The sequence below is a fragment of the Strix aluco genome, chromosome 4, assembly GCF_031877795.1.
Source record: "Strix aluco isolate bStrAlu1 chromosome 4, bStrAlu1.hap1, whole genome shotgun sequence".
In the NCBI taxonomy this organism is placed as follows: Eukaryota; Metazoa; Chordata; class Aves; order Strigiformes; family Strigidae; genus Strix; species Strix aluco.
The window spans coordinates 127,889,328-127,904,512 of record NC_133934.1 but is presented as its reverse complement, the minus strand read 5'-3'; the positions used below and the strand labels follow the sequence as shown (position 1 = coordinate 127,904,512).

At 49.2% G+C, this 15,185-nt stretch overlaps 1 protein-coding gene across 2 annotated transcripts; it reads right to left on the bottom strand.

Moving 5' to 3' along the window:
* Positions 1-258: 258 nt before the first annotated feature.
* Positions 259-3,275, bottom strand: BMP4 (bone morphogenetic protein 4). Of its 2 annotated transcripts, none has more exons than XM_074821628.1 (3): positions 3,145-3,275; positions 2,270-2,646; positions 259-1,318 (listed from the first exon to the last, which is right to left on the bottom strand). In XM_074821628.1, the coding sequence occupies exons 2-3, from the start codon at positions 2,637-2,639 to the stop codon at positions 477-479; spliced, it is 1,212 nt and encodes a 403-aa protein (XP_074677729.1). In that variant the 5' UTR covers positions 2,640-2,646; positions 3,145-3,275; the 3' UTR covers positions 259-476. The 2 variants fall into 2 exon arrangements, with proteins under 2 accessions (XP_074677729.1, XP_074677728.1); XM_074821627.1 differs by having other exon boundaries at positions 3,149-3,255.
* Between the last annotated feature and the right edge of the window lie 11,910 nt (positions 3,276-15,185).

Genomic DNA, 15,185 nt, shown 5'->3' with positions numbered 1-15,185 from the left:
GGAGAAGCAGCTCTTAATCTCCAGGGACCCTCATCTCCCACGTGGCGCAGCCCCAGCCCAGGGGGATCCGCGGTACCTCGGTGAGAAATAGAAAGACTAAAATTTGCAAAGCCTTTAAGGGGAAAAAGGGTGGGGAGGGGGAAAAGGGGAACAGGGGAAGGGAAGGTGAGAAGGAGAGAAGATATATTCCCTGCTGCACTCCCAGCCAGCACAGCCTCAGCAGCACCCTGAGAGGTGAGACACAAAATGCATTTACCTTTAAAATAATGACTCATTTTATTTTTTTCTTTTAATATGTAGTTATAAATATATTTTGTCAAAATATATGATCATTATTGTCAAAAACATTTGCACATAAAGTCATAAATAAGGTCAAGGTGAACGTTTAGTTTAGAGAAGAGTCCAGCTATAGCAAGCAGTTCTGGGGTGGGACGGGAGGGAGAGAGAAGGGGAGGAGAGGGTGGCGGGGAAGGGGGTCAGCGGCACCCGCACCCCTCCACCACCATCTCCTGGTAGTTTTTCAGGACCACCTTGTCATACTCATCCAGATAGAGCATGGAGATGGCGCTCAGCTCCGTGGGCACGCAGCAGGCCTTGGGGATGCTGGAGTTCACGGAGTTCACCAGCGTCTGCACGATGGCGTGGTTCGTGGAGTTGAGGTGGTCGGCCAGAGGGAAGGGACAGTCCCCGTGGCAATAAAATGCCTGGTACCCCGGGGGTGCCACGATCCAGTCGTTCCAGCCCACGTCGCTGAAATCCACATAGAGGGCATGGCGGCGGCAGTTTTTTTTGTTCTTGCGGGAACGCTGGTGCTTGGGGCTCCGGCGGGCTCGACGGGTCAGCGCGTGGCCTCGCCCGTCGTGCCCAAAAGTGACCAGGAGCGGCCTGAGCTGAGCCCAGTCCCCGCGTCCTTGAGGTAAAGATCGGCTAATCCTGACGTGTTTGCCCTGATGAGTCTGTGCGTGGTGGAGGTGGGTCACCTCGATCACCAGCCCGTGGTTCGGTTGCTTGTCCTTGGTCCACCGGATCACAGCCGGGCTCACATCAAAGGTCTCCCAGCGCGTCACGTTGTGGTGCACCAGCCGCGTGTCCAACAGGCGCGTAATGGCCTGAGCGCGCTCCGACAGCGGCTTCATCACTTCATAAATGTTTATCCGGTGGAAGCCCCTCTCCCACGCCGCGCTTGGCTCCTCCACCTGCTCCCGGTACAGCCGCAGCTCCGCCGAGGAGATCACCTCGTTTTCCGGCACGCTGCTGAGGTTGAAGACGAAGCGGATCCGGGGCGCCTCGCTGGGACCCGGGACAGTCTCCAGGTGCTCTGGAGGGGAGCAGGGCGGGGAGGGGAAGCGGTACAAAAAGCAAACAAGAGCACGTCAGCCTCGCGACACCCAGCCACAGCCTCCCCAGCACAGCCACAGCACGCAGCCACGCTTCACCTGCCTGGCAGCCACCGGCACCTCTCCGCTCCCCCGCACATCCCTCCCGGCCCAGCGCCGCTCACTCGCCCTCCGCACGCCTGCGCCCAGACCCGGTCACCCCTTCCCCTCTCGCTTCCCCTTTCAGGGAAGCTTTTCCCCTTTCATTTTCCCGCCTCCCCAATCTCTCCAAAATCATCTCCCCGGCGAGGTGCGGCGCCACGGAGCACAGAGGTGCCTTGTTACGGGGCGCAGGGGGCAGGGGGGGGGAAAGAGCAGCAAATTCCAACACAGTAATGATGCGGCTGGATTAATAATTCAGATTTACTTTGGAAAAGAAACATCCGCTAGGAAACATTTGGATCAGATTACAAGGGCCTATTGAATAAACCTTATAAACACACAGCTGTAAGTATTAAATTCGAGTAGGGGTTTTTTTGGATTTTTTTTTTTTTCTTAAGAGCAAAACCAGGCAGCAATCGCTTTGATAGTTCAAAAGAAACACACCAGGGGCGAGATCCCGCCCTCACTTTACTCCCGCATCCGATCCAGAGCCATTAAATCCACGCGAGCCCAGGGAGTGACCCCGAAGGAAACTCGCTGTTGTCAACAGAAGTGAAAGCACCTCAAAATATGGTCAAGCTCGGGTTAAGCACAGGATGCTGGAAAAAATACAGAGCAGCACGCCTGTCACCCACACGCAGCAGGACTGGGGGGGGGGGGGGGTTGGGGGGGGGGTTTTCCTCCCATAAATTTAGGGCCAGGCACGTCCCGCTTCTAAATGTGAGCTTCCAAACGCAAGGAAATCCCGATCGCTATCGGGGGCTGGGAATTTACCTCCTCCCATCACTGACCTTCATGGTGGAAACTCCTCACGGTGTTTGCCCGGCTGGTTGATCGCTCGGGGTACTGCAGGCTAATTTCCTGGAGGTTTTCCTCCTCTTCTCCGGACTGGAGTCGATAGAGATCCAGCATGTAACTAGGAATGACGGCTGACTTGCTGGGCTGAGGCCGTCTTCGCAGCCCGAACATCTGCAGCAGAGTTGTTTCGAAACCCCGCAAGAGTTCATGGCTTTGGGCAGAGCGGCGTCCGGATCCGGCTTGTCCCTGAAGCTCTGCGACTTTCTTCCTGCCGGTCTCGGGTATCAGGCTAGCATGGTTAGTACCTCCTAGCAGGACTTGGCATAGTAGGATGACCATCAGCATTCGGTTACCAGGAATCATGGTGTCTCTGGGGTGTAAAAAACGCAACAACAAACAACAAGGAAAGTCAGGATGAGAAGCAAACACCCCCCCCCTCCTCCTCCTCCTCTTCCGAACAAAGTTGAAAATAATAATAAATGGCAAAAAGACATGCGGAGCGGCCCCCGAGCGGCAGCGGGCGCGCCCCGGCGGGCAGGGATTAGCCCCTCGCCCCGGGTTGCTCGCCGCCCGGTAGCCCCCACGGGCAGGCGGCTGGCCGCCGCATCCCGGCCCCGCTCGCCCCACCGGGGAAGGGGCGCCCGGTTCGGGGCGAGCCGTGGGAGCCGCGGGTTCGCGTCCCGGCGGCGGACCCCGCGATGGGGCTGGGGGATAAGAACCAACTAAAGTTTTTTTTAAAAAAAAAAAAAAAAACAAAACAAAAAAAAACAAACAAACAAAAAAAACCCAAAAAAACCCTGAAAATAAAGCAGCGTAATGAAAACCAAAAGTAACGAGCGGAGCCGAGGAAGAAGAGGGCTGTACTCACTGACAGCAAGCAAGGCATATCAGCACAGTCCATGATTCTGGAGAGCCAGCCCGGACCCAGCGCGCCGAAAGCCCCGGGGCAGCGGCTGCCGAGCGCCTCCCGCGATCGCCGCCCGGGCGCAGTGCGGCCGCCGCCGCCGCCGGCCCCGGTTTTCTCCCGGCCCCGCAGTCACGTGGAGCCGCGCACCCCGCCAGCCCGGCCCGGCCCGGCCCGCCCCCCCACACCCCCCACACCCCCCCCCCCCGGCCCGGCCCGGCCCCGCGGGGGCCGCCCCGGCCCGCCCCGCCGCCAGCGCCAGGCTCCGGGGAACGGGGAAGCGGGGGGGGAGGATGCGGTCCCCCCTCTCCCGCCTTGGGAGGGGGTTCCCCCCGCTCAGGTGCATCCCCGCGGGGCCCCCTCCTGCCCCCCTCCACCGGCGGGGGGTGTGGGGGGGGGAGAGTGGCAGCGTGGGTGTCCCCGGAGCGCCCCGTGTCACCGCCGGGGGAGGGGGGGGGAGCGGGAGGAGCGTCCGGTGGTGCGGGCACCGGGGGTCGGGTGGACCCGCCGAGAGGCCGGTTTGGGAAGGGAAACTTGAAGGGAAACTGGGGAAGCGGCTCTTCCCTGACGAGAAGGGAGGGAGCGCTTGGGAAGGAGAAGCAGCTGCATGGAGGAAGGGACGGCGGCAGAGCCCCGGTTCCTCCCCGTGCTCGCACCGCCCGCCGGGCCCCCCCGCGGGAGAGCCCTCCACCCGCCCGGGGGCTGGGAGCCCGCTGCCAGGCCCGTGGATTATCCCTGCTCCCTGCCCTGGGTTCCCACCCGCCCTCCGGATTTTCTCATCCTTCTCCTCCCCTTTCCCGCCTTGGCTGCCAGAATAATTCTCGCTGCTTCCCACCAGGCCCCCCGGACCCCCACCTGGGTGGGCAGCCGGTGCCTTCCCGGGTCACGGCGGGCTGCCCCAGAGGGGTGCGAACCCCCCTGTTCCTCGAGGAGGGACGCGCCCGGCCCCGCAGTTTGACCCCAGCGTCGCCCTGGGCCAGCTTTGGGGTTGAGACTAAGAGCCAGGCTTCCCAAGGCTTGAGGCTGTTCCCAGGTGGGGTGGACAGACTGGGCTGCCACCAGCGCACCTCAGCTGGACGCACTGGGCGTGATGTACCAACAAGGTGTGGAGAAGGCAGCTCCTGGGAAAGACCCCCTCATGAAGAGTGGTGGACGCTGCATATTTTGGGAGAGACAGAGTAGACTGAATGACCCTGTGATAAATAAATAAAATTCCATGGGGGCGCTAAAATATTGTCCCTTTCCCCTGCTGGGGTATCTCTCAGTGTTGGGCAAACTGTCATCCACGGAGAGAAAAGTTAGTTCATTTATGAGACCAAAAGATGTGGTCGTGGAGTGGCCGTGGGAACTCCTAAATTCATCAATTAACCACCGCCAAAAGCCAGCTCAGAAACGATGGCTGGAAACCAGCACGTCCCCACAAACCACCAGGCCACCGTGCCCAGGCACACAGCGAGCCCGCGGCAGCGCGCCTCCGCATCCTTACAGCGCTGCCCCAAAACTCACGCACAGTCAGATACGGCTTCTTTTAATATTTCACTTTTTTTTTTTTAGCTCAGACATGACCCATGCATTAGAAAAGCCCAGGGATGTCACCGAAAGGACACGCACAGATAAAAGGCAGCGCTGACACTGTAATATCTCTGAGTTATTCCTATACCACTCTGAGTTTAAAAGAAACATCTGTTAGCAAGGTATTTGGACTATGAATCCATCAAAATTTGTGAAATATTGCTATCGCCATTTCAAATGTATCACACTGTGTGTTATTCTTAACAAGGAAAAACAATTTTTGGAGTAGCTGCTGTGCAACTTTTTAAAGTTAAATAACATTTTCATTGAAAATACTCCAGTCTATAAACAAAGTTTACGCAAGGGCCTGTATAGCACTGCTCTTAAAACAGACCTCTGGATTTGGAAAAGCAACTCGCTCCCTCTTTGTGGGAGCGGCAGCGATACGTTACGCTCTTTGTCTAAAGACCTCACTCGGATTTTGTTAGGATGAGAGAGCGGCCGTGTTTGAAATGTTTGTCACTGCGGAATTCAGTCCCACGGCATTCAGTGCCTGCTCTCGTAAGTCATCCCGTTAAACCCAGATCCAAAAAGTTGCTTATGTAATGCTGGTTAACCATGCCTCTGTGCAAGGAGGTGGCCAGCTGGGGACAGAAAGCCAGTGGAGAGCAGTGTGGTTTAGGCTCTTGTAGGAGGCAATAGTGTATTTGAGTAGCTTACTGGTTACTAAGAAGTGTTAGTCATGGGGAAAGCTGTAGTATTTATTCCGTAAAATGTAAATACATAACCCAAACCACAAAGGAATAGCCATGGATGGAAATAGTGTAGCATTTACTGAGGGAGCTGAAATGCATTTCTACAGAAGCTGTATTTCCTTAGCCCCATAGAGAGTAATTCACCTTGAACGTCGCTTCTGCTCAAGCCCGTGGAGTTACACATAGGCTGAATTCGGTCCAGGCATGCTAAACAACCGAGCGCGTTATATATTCCAACCGAGAAAGTGAATGCCAAAATGGAGCTAAAAATACAAATGTGGAAGGTTTGAAAAGCAAACACTGCTTAATTCAGCGGTAGATACAACATTGTGCGTTTTAAAGATCCAGCACATCAAAAATAGAGAACATTATGTCTCTGCTCAACACAAGACACACGTCCCCCCGCATCACATCTTGCGTGGGTGAGAGGGGGGATTGGAGCGGTTCTTGCCTGTGATCCAGTCCCAGCTGTATCCAGGGTTCTGCTGCCAGGTTTTTTCCTCTCTGACTTCCATGAAAAATCTTCTGGGAATCCCTGCACCTGGACGGCAAGACCATTGGCCTCCTCTGGAAGCTAAGCACCAGGTCACTGGGGACGTCACCCTGTGAAGAATGGCCAGACAAAGAGGTGATTCATGGATGTACAGACCTTGACTGTGACAGAAGACTTGCTTTGTCGGTGGCAGCAAGAAGCCCAGGAGCTGGCAGGTCTCCTAGAGTCTGGGTAGCCAGCTCTGCTTGCAGAGGTCACTAGCCAAGGGCCAACTATTTGCTCTCTTTTTTTCAACCCGGTAATCGTGGATTTGCCCAGACATGTTCCCGATAAAATCCCAGCCACTAACATTTGGCCCGTTTCCAGGTTTCGTGTGCTCAGGACCTACCAGCAAGCATCGCAGGTCGATGTTCAGCACCTCTAGAAATTAGGCCAGCTCTGTTTACAAGGCAAACTTTTCCCCTAATGGCAGCATTTCAGGAGATGCCTCTGGACTCGGGCAGAGAGAGACCTTCCCAAACCAGTTCTTGCATCCTATGTTATTTTTAGAGCAGCTGCACCTTTTGGGCTCCAAAGTTTGCAAACAACTTGCCTTGGGAAAAAAACTTGTCTCACCAGATTTGTGCTTGAGCAGGAACAAGCCTAAAACCATAAATAAATAAATAAAGTCATATGTCAGAGACGTTTTAATGACATGAATTACAGGAGGAGATGCCCATAAGTGTGCTAAGATCAATTCCCTCCTACCCTTTCCTTTCAACTGCCTAAGCTTGTCAATTAAAACAAAGAGAACTGAGCAAACAACTCCAAGGGATTACAATCTCCAAAGCAGCTCTTCACTAAAGAGCCGGACTACAACCGGTGAAAACAAGTGCAGCTGCTTGAATGGCAAAAGGAACAATTTTTACAGCCACTCTGAGATTTTCATGATTTCTCTGAGCACTTCAGAGCTGGCCTGTTCTACCAGAATTTTCTACCTTCTCTTGAATGAAGAAATTCATACTTCTCCTGAAACACAGGACTGGGCCCAGCTCGGACTTTATTTCTGCCTTACATTAAAATGTCTCTGCTGAGGTGTCAGGGCCACGTCTAGAACCACTCCTGAGCTAAGAATAGAATCAGGTTCAGGATTGCTGTTTCATTCCAAACAGTTTTTTTTTTTTTTTTACAAATACATACAAAAACACTGCGCAAATTCATACAAAAACACATTCAAAAATGCATTTATAAAAAGGCATATTTGGTAATTGGATACACAGCAGTTGAAACAGTAGGATTGTCTGCTTTTTTTTCTATTTTTAAGTTTTTAAGGATGATTTCTATTGTTTTGCAAATGCTATTAAAAGGTTGACTGTCCCACGCAGGGAGAATCTTCAGTTATTTTTACTTGGCTCCTTTACTTTGTCACTTTTCAAAGATCTCCAAGACTGAGCAAGCCTAGAAATGTCACCCCTTGCTCTTCATACATACACTGTCCATCTCCTGCTGTGGGAGCGTAAGGTCTCTGCGGTTAAATATTGTTCTTTAAGAGACACTTATGCAGTGCACCAAAGCTAGGAGGCCTGGGTTGTCGGGAAGTGCTTCAGCAACAAAACACATAAAAGAAAGGTTGAGCCATTTTAATGGTCTGTTATTCAAATTCTCCTGAACTGTGTTAGAAACATCTCTTTAAGCCACCTGTTTCAAAATCATCTACACATCGATTGGTTTCCTTGATCAATGTTACCAGAAGAACATGCACTGACCTCGGGCAGCTTTTGGAGAGAAATGTTGCCTTTAGCACACGTTTGCTTCCGCACTGTATTACTCCCCACTCAGTCGAAGCCTCATCCCTGAGAAGCAAGAAGGCCCTCCAGAAGATGAAGAACGCATTCCTCCTTCTCTGAAATTGTAGCTGGTGCTAATAAAGACCATGATTCTTCTAACGAACGCCATACGGCCATATGGCTATCTAAGATAAGCAGATTCATTTGGGATCTGTTGAGTCATGAATACTTTTTGAGAATACCACAAGCGCTGGCAGCTCCCTTAGCGTACATACCACTTCAGTGTGTCTCTAGCACTGATATGCGGCTTTGTCTGAGTTCGGCTGCGACTCTGATATTTCAGATGCTTTGCTCTTCCTCACTGTCTAGCAACGCCGCCAATTCTACCATTCCACACAACCACCTGGCACCTCCGGGGTGCCGACATTTGTCTCTGTCTTTTAATTGTATCTTGAGATCTGCTATCAGCAGAAGCTTTAATGATTTCAAACGCTGCTACAAGGTGTAAATAAGCAGAGCAGGACAGCTGCTGCAAAAATAGTTCACACCAGCTCTATTTGATTTTCAGCAATAGCAAAGGACTTTACTGGTAGGCGTTATCACAAGTGCTGGGAAATGTCAGCACATCGATGAGTTTTGAGCTCGTTAATGTGAATATCCTCAACTGAAAGCAGAGAGGAAGGATCCCGCTAGGGATTCCCAGTCGGGAACCACGGACATGCCCTGTGGCCTCCATCTCCAGCAATAATAAACTGGTGGGGCTCGTTTGTACCAGTTGCCTGGTGACAAATAATCATCAGACCAAGGATCATTCTTAGAAAGTGCTCACTGAATAACCTCACACGATGAATGTGTATGAACAGAGCGTGGGCATGAGACAGGTGACGAGGAAGAGATCGCTTCTGAGGGAAAGGCTCCTTCTCCACGCACATATGTGAGGCTGCAGGTTGTTTGGGCTTTGCAGGTATTCCTTGTCAAGCTACTGTCCTACTTCTCACCCAGTGTCATGTGTACTTTTATCAACATGTATGTGTATATAAATGCGTGTACACACACAGACACACACGTATCCATCACCTTCAGCTAAAACATACTAAGAGCAGCAGGATCCTAACCAAGGCGGGACCTTGATGGCTTATTCTAGTACAAAACAATCCACGTTAGTGCAGCAGCTTTGTCAGGACAGCCCGGTTCACTGCAAATATCCTTCAGGTTCAATCCTTATGAAAGGGGTGATGTCCTGTACAGCAGAAGGAAGGAGCTAAAAGAACCTGCAGTCCTTTCTGACAAACCTTTTAGCAGGACCTACTTCACTACAGTGTGGCAGGGCTCTCTGTTTTATTATTGATAAAGCAAGCTACCGAGTGAGGTGTTAGCTGGGTCTATTTTCAAGGTAGAGACATTCTTACTTACTGTTACCTGCTCTGCTCTGTTCTGGGGCAACAAAAAAACACTTGTAAGCAGAATCAAAGCCCACCTCCTCTTCCAAACAACTACTACCCAAAAGCACCTGAGCAGGGGCACTGTTTGTGTCAACAGCAGTGAAACCTGAGTTCGTTTTTGGCTCTTTTCTTCATAAGCAATCATCTATTTTCTCATTTGCTGCTTCCATCATACACAGATACCGACTCAGCAGCCTACAGGAGGCCTTTAGCTACCTGGGAAGTTCAAAGGCGATAGGTTTGGTGCAGTGCTGCAAGTACTGGGATGCCTAAAGGAAGGTTGGCCTAATGAAGAGCTGATTTGGACTTCAGAAGGTCTAGGTTCAGCTTTATGCTTCTGTGACACTGGCTGAATCACCAGGAACCTACTTTATCCAAGTGGCATATGCTTAACAGTGAAGAGTAATTTAAAAAAAGGGGGAAAGGAGGCAATTAGAATTAGAGGCATGACAGAGCCTCAATTCTGGAAGAACAAGAGCATTTTGCACCATTCTCAGAAATAAAGCAAAAATAAACATTAGCTCCAAACGGTTCCTCAAATTCCAACCCAGCAGACAAAAGGCTTTCAAAGTATCTCAGGGGGACTCCAGCCTCTGGGAACGTATTGGAAGAGTAACATGACACAGAGACTCTGTATGATCTTTCATTTATAACACATGAAACGAAAGCTGTACTGCCCCATACATCATGGAGAGACACCCAGTGATTCACGTCTCGCCTACAGCAGGAAGACCTGGGCTGACTCCCTCTCCTGTCGCACCCGCTTGAGAAGAGCAGAAGGGAATCATTGCTGTGGGACATTTCAAAAACTACAGAAGCAAAATCTCCTCCATAAGGAAGAAGCGAAACTGAATATGCCTGGAAACTAGGAATTAAACACATTGTAGTCAGAGGTGGGTTTCCAGCATTTTCCAGAAATAGTCATCAGGGCTTTAGATTACTGGCTGACAGCCACACGGCCCGTGAACTGAAGGGAGGCCAATTTCTTGACCTGCAGGCTTCAATGCAGAGACAGTCTGTACTCTCTGATACCTTATCCAAACGATGTGGGCAAACCAGCGTTGTACGTGTGTACCGTGCGTGTCGAATCCCACAGGCAAACTAGGCTTTCTATTATAGGCCGTTCGCAGGATCTACTTGTTTTTTTAAATATCAGCCACCAAACAGCTTACAGAGGAATAAAACTGAGGAACTGGCTCATAAAAAAGGGAGAAGAGGGACTTTTAGAAGAGGAATATCTAAAAATCAGTTTGAAGAAGGAAAAAAAATGAAATGGCAAAAAGGGAGTGAGTCTGAAGACATCCCACATCTGTCTCTTATGTATGAAGGGACTTGGGAAGTGAGGGGTTGCTCACCCACACAGAGGTCCACCTGGGCAGAAGGGTTTACAGAGCGAGACCCCAGAGGAAAAGCAGGAAGACAGAACAGGAGAGAAAACCGATATGGGAAAGAACTGAAAACCAAGAAGGCAAATTCAGTCTGGGCAAAGGGCCAAGGCAAGGCCAAGTGCAATTCTAGAAAACGGGACCGAAGCCAAAGGCACCAAGGTGTCACGACAGGCTAGCACTGGTCTGCAAAGACAACCCAGAATGACGCAACTGGCAGGTGCACAGCATCACCCAGACATGAAGAGAAATAGGCTTAAAACTAGAATTTTGAATAAAAGGCTTGGGATGAAGGGTCTGAACCAGCAGTTTCTACTCGTGCAGGATCTGGGGTTAGCATAACACTGGTATCTCCCAGTACCAGCCCCCTGGGCACACTGGTGTTACACTTTGAGTCACGGAAAGCAGAACTAAGTTGCAGCAATTTCCCTGAGGACCTCTTTGTTCCCCTGGTCGCACCCTGCATTCCTGCTTGTTCCATCTCTGTCCTGCTGACTCTGCTGCCTTTTCCCACCCTCTGTACACACACCTGATAAGGCAACAAGACTCAGAACCAGGTATTGTATGCAAATGACACCACACCCCGATTCGAAGAAATATTGCAAAGAGCAACTGTGCAATGTCACTTGTGAAAGTGTCATCAGCTTATAAACGTTCCTCACAAAGACCCAACACTGAGCTAACTCCATGGTTGCCAAAAACACGGAGTCATCTGTCCTGCCTCCAGAAGCCCTCCGCAAGTCACTTTGTCTCCCATTGCTCTTTCCCCACGTAACAGTCAGGTGAGGAGGCAAAGCGGGGCAGGAAATCCTGCTGCCTGTCCGCTTCAGACCAGGCTGAGCACGGGAAGGACAGAGGAGAGGCTTGAGGGGCTGCAAGATGAAAATGAAGTGGATTAAGACAGATGTTTGAAGTGCGGAGGATAAAATGAGAGGCCAAAGAGGACTTAGAATCCATGAGGATTGACTTGAGTCAAGGATACTGGAGACAAACCCTAGATCCAAAGCACAAAATAGCAGCCATGCGAGGTGAGCCTGACAGAATCTCTCTCCGTGTGGTGCCATGAGGAGAGCTTGGACTTGCAAAGCTGTCGTGTGGTTCATTTCCCTCTCTTGGGACCACTGGCAGCCACCAGCACAGTCACCATTCCTTTTTCAGAAGTTCCCCAGCTGGTAAACCACCAAGAGCCCAAGATGACACCACCACAGAGGAGATGCCTTGAAATGGATGTGGCACAACTGGATCACTTCCATCATGTTTTCTGCTAGGTAGAAGTACTTGAAGCAGGTGCCTGAATGTATCTACAGGGTTGAGAATGGGTATGACCTGGGGGCTAAGCAATAGTCACCAGAAAATTAGAGACCTAACTAGTGTGCCTATGCTTGCAGGAGGTGCACAGCTCTGCTGTCTGGGTAGCTCCCAATCCACTCTCAACCTGTTTCAGGATACAGAGAATTTATCTCACCTAGCATTATCCACTCCCTGTCTACACAGGATCAATCACCCTTGCCCTGCTGGGCAAAAACTCCTTTCACCCAAACCAGCAAAACTCAAAGTCCGGTCTGGGAAAAAGAAAAAACCAAACTCAAACAAAACCAAAAAGCACAGCCAGTGGACGAAAGGCATTTTTTAAACAAAAAATAAATAAAGGCTGTGCTCTGTTCTGTTGCTTGAGGCATGTAAATGCTGTGTTCATACATTTCAGACTCTTCCCAGCAACAGAGCTCCCAAAGCACTTTGTCTCTACGGGGTGAGCAGCTCCATGTCTACCATGGCAGAGGGCACACAGAGTGATCTGGCTCGCGTTACTGAGCAGGATCAGATGATAGGTGAAGATCCATGATGCTGAGCAGCAGGCACAGCTGGTCAGCAGCTCACAGGTCAAAGTCTTTTCCTTCTGTCTGAAAATCCTCCTGCACCTTTCTTTTCCAAAGTAGGTAGAGGCCCTTCATTCTCCAAAGATTTCTGTTGCTACCAAGCTTTATGTACTTGCACATCTCTGCATGAGCAAGATTTTAGCACAAGGGCGCTGGTACAGTATGTTTCAGCTCACATAATTTTTCTTATAATCAACTGTTTTGTAAAACTGTTCATTTTACTGCCCCATGAGAGATGAATAGTAAATCCATCCAAAAAAACCTGTCCCACATCCCTGAGTCTTAGGAAATGTAGATTTGTCACCCTTCACTCTCTTTGTATGCTGTTAGATTTTCTCTGTGTAATTTTATGCTGCTCAGACACCTAATGACCTAAGTGGTCACAGAAAAGGGGAATTGGCTTCCTCTGCAAAAAGCCTGGTGTTTATTTGCAATTTAGCTTACCTGACTTGTTTAAAGTGTTATCAGAATGCATCCACCTACTTTCTTTTCTTCATTTTCACTTGATATCCAAGATTTGCTTGAATTGAGAATGTCTAAAGCCTCAGGCATGATCCTGGGTGTTCTCAAGACTTAAATGCCACTGCTTAAAGAGTTAAAGATCTAGATGGCTGCACTAAGAGGATGATAAACTAATCACTCAGTCACTGCTGGTGAGCCTGGTGTCATTTACTGAAACATGGAATGCATTTAACAATGTAAAAGAAACTCCATGCAGTGCAAAAGCCAAAGATGATTGTTAGATTGTCAAGGTTTACTTTGGAGAAAGTCCTCAGTCTAATTACCTACGTTTAAGCAACAGAAGTATTTTTCCACTCGTTGAAGAAGTTAACATTTTCCTTTCAAGACAAGGGGGCTTTTTTTAATGTGACTAAGGACTGCAGATTCTGCTCAGAGGACTACAAAAATTTAAGAAAGGGACTAGGTAGAAGAAATAACTCTTCTAGGGAACAAGTAAGAAATGTTTCTACCATCATAATCATAAGAAAAGTAGAAATAATAATTACAGTACTAGTACTGCACATTTACCTATTGATTTGTGTCTTCCAGTTCTATGAAATGCCTTGAAAGAAAAGGACAGCTCTCAGCACTTGGCAGAAATACTTATTTAAAAGCCAGGCTCTGTTTTGGTGTAATAGAAAGAAAACGTTTCAAATCATTTTCCCTGCAACCTCTGAACCACGAAGGAAATGAAAGACCAGGTCTCACATTTTGGTTTTGTAGTTTAGAATGTGGTGAATATTGGCATTTTTTTCTAGCTTTAAAACGAGACCTCAGTTAAAGATCAAGATACCAAAAAAGAATAAAACATCAAAGGGATTTTGTGGTGCTCACCCAGTGAGCATCCAAGCTGCAAAAAATATCACTTTATTATCTTTCACCCTATTAAACTTAGAACGGGACAACTCCATTGTGCTAAGCAGTTGGTACAGGACCCTTTCCCAGCACACCAAATCCCAGAACTACTGTCAGTGGATACTGCCAGAAGTTGTTCATTGATGGGGAAGTAAGGCCCGGAGTGACAGAAGGTTATTTCTCCAGAGCGAAATGAAGGTGTGAGCATAGCTCATCTTTGTAGATCAGTGTCACTTTGACCTAGCAAACATAGGCAATAATAGACAATGCAGCGACATGGGGTTAGCACGTCCTAACAGCTGAACAATTCTCCAGGGGCTCTGGATGGGTACTCTGATGTGGCCATAGCACATCCTTGCAGACCAATGTCAATTCGACCTAGTAAACACAAGTAATAATAGAAGAGGAAGCAATATCAGCTTAGCAAGCATTAACTGCTTACCAGTTCTCCACAGACTCTAGATGGGGGCTCTGCTTGCTAGCTTGGACAAAGTTTGTCCCATGGCTCTGGTACTGCGACCCAAAGGACATACGTTCTAAAAACACCTACCTTCACAACAAACCTGACAAGACGGCGTGTGATCATTCTCCCCGCTGGGTGAGGCTGATGGCACAGGTGGTTCAGCTGATGTTGGTTAGGGCAGTCTCTGCAGAAGTAAGGAAAACTTCGGCCTGAACCATAGGATCAAAATCCACCTGTAGGGGTGGAAATCCAGCTGATCGAATGGAGAAAGCTCCAGCATCATCTTACCCTGAAATGAACATCAAAAATAGATGAAACTGCTCTCAAACGGTGGTTATTTCCCTGCACGCCTAAAAAGAGCGTCTAAATGAGCAACTCAGGTGTTGCTCTATACCCTGTAGAGATCTAAAGGCAGAAAAGATAAATGCTATTCAAAGGAACCTGCTGTTCCTGCTGTGTAAAGCTTTCCCTCTACAAAGAGGCGACATTTACCCCAGGAACTGTGTCACACTTGCCTCACTACACTTCGTGAAAGAAAGAGAGCAAACACTTTAAGATCAGTGGGACCAAGAAATGGTTCTACTGATAAGAACTGGGAAACTTTTGACATGCACTCACAGCTCCACAGACCATAATTGCTACCGCAGAGCAAACTATTTCTATCTCATCTATATGTGCATGTATGTTAAAAGTTGAAAAACTGCCACTCTTGTACTTCTCAGCAGCTAATAAAAATCCTTGTTAGCAACATCTGGATACAAGATAAGGGAACCTTGCAAAGAAACATGAGGTATTCAGTTAGTTTCTGCAGCGGGTTCATCATCGGTCCTCTGAGGACTTTGTTCCAAAGTCCAGAGGTGTTGGGGTGTTTTTCCATTGACTTCATTGGGCTCTGAACCAAGAAGTAAAGCCTCCCTGCTGTGTTTTGGACATTTATTTGTGTTTGATCGGTAATA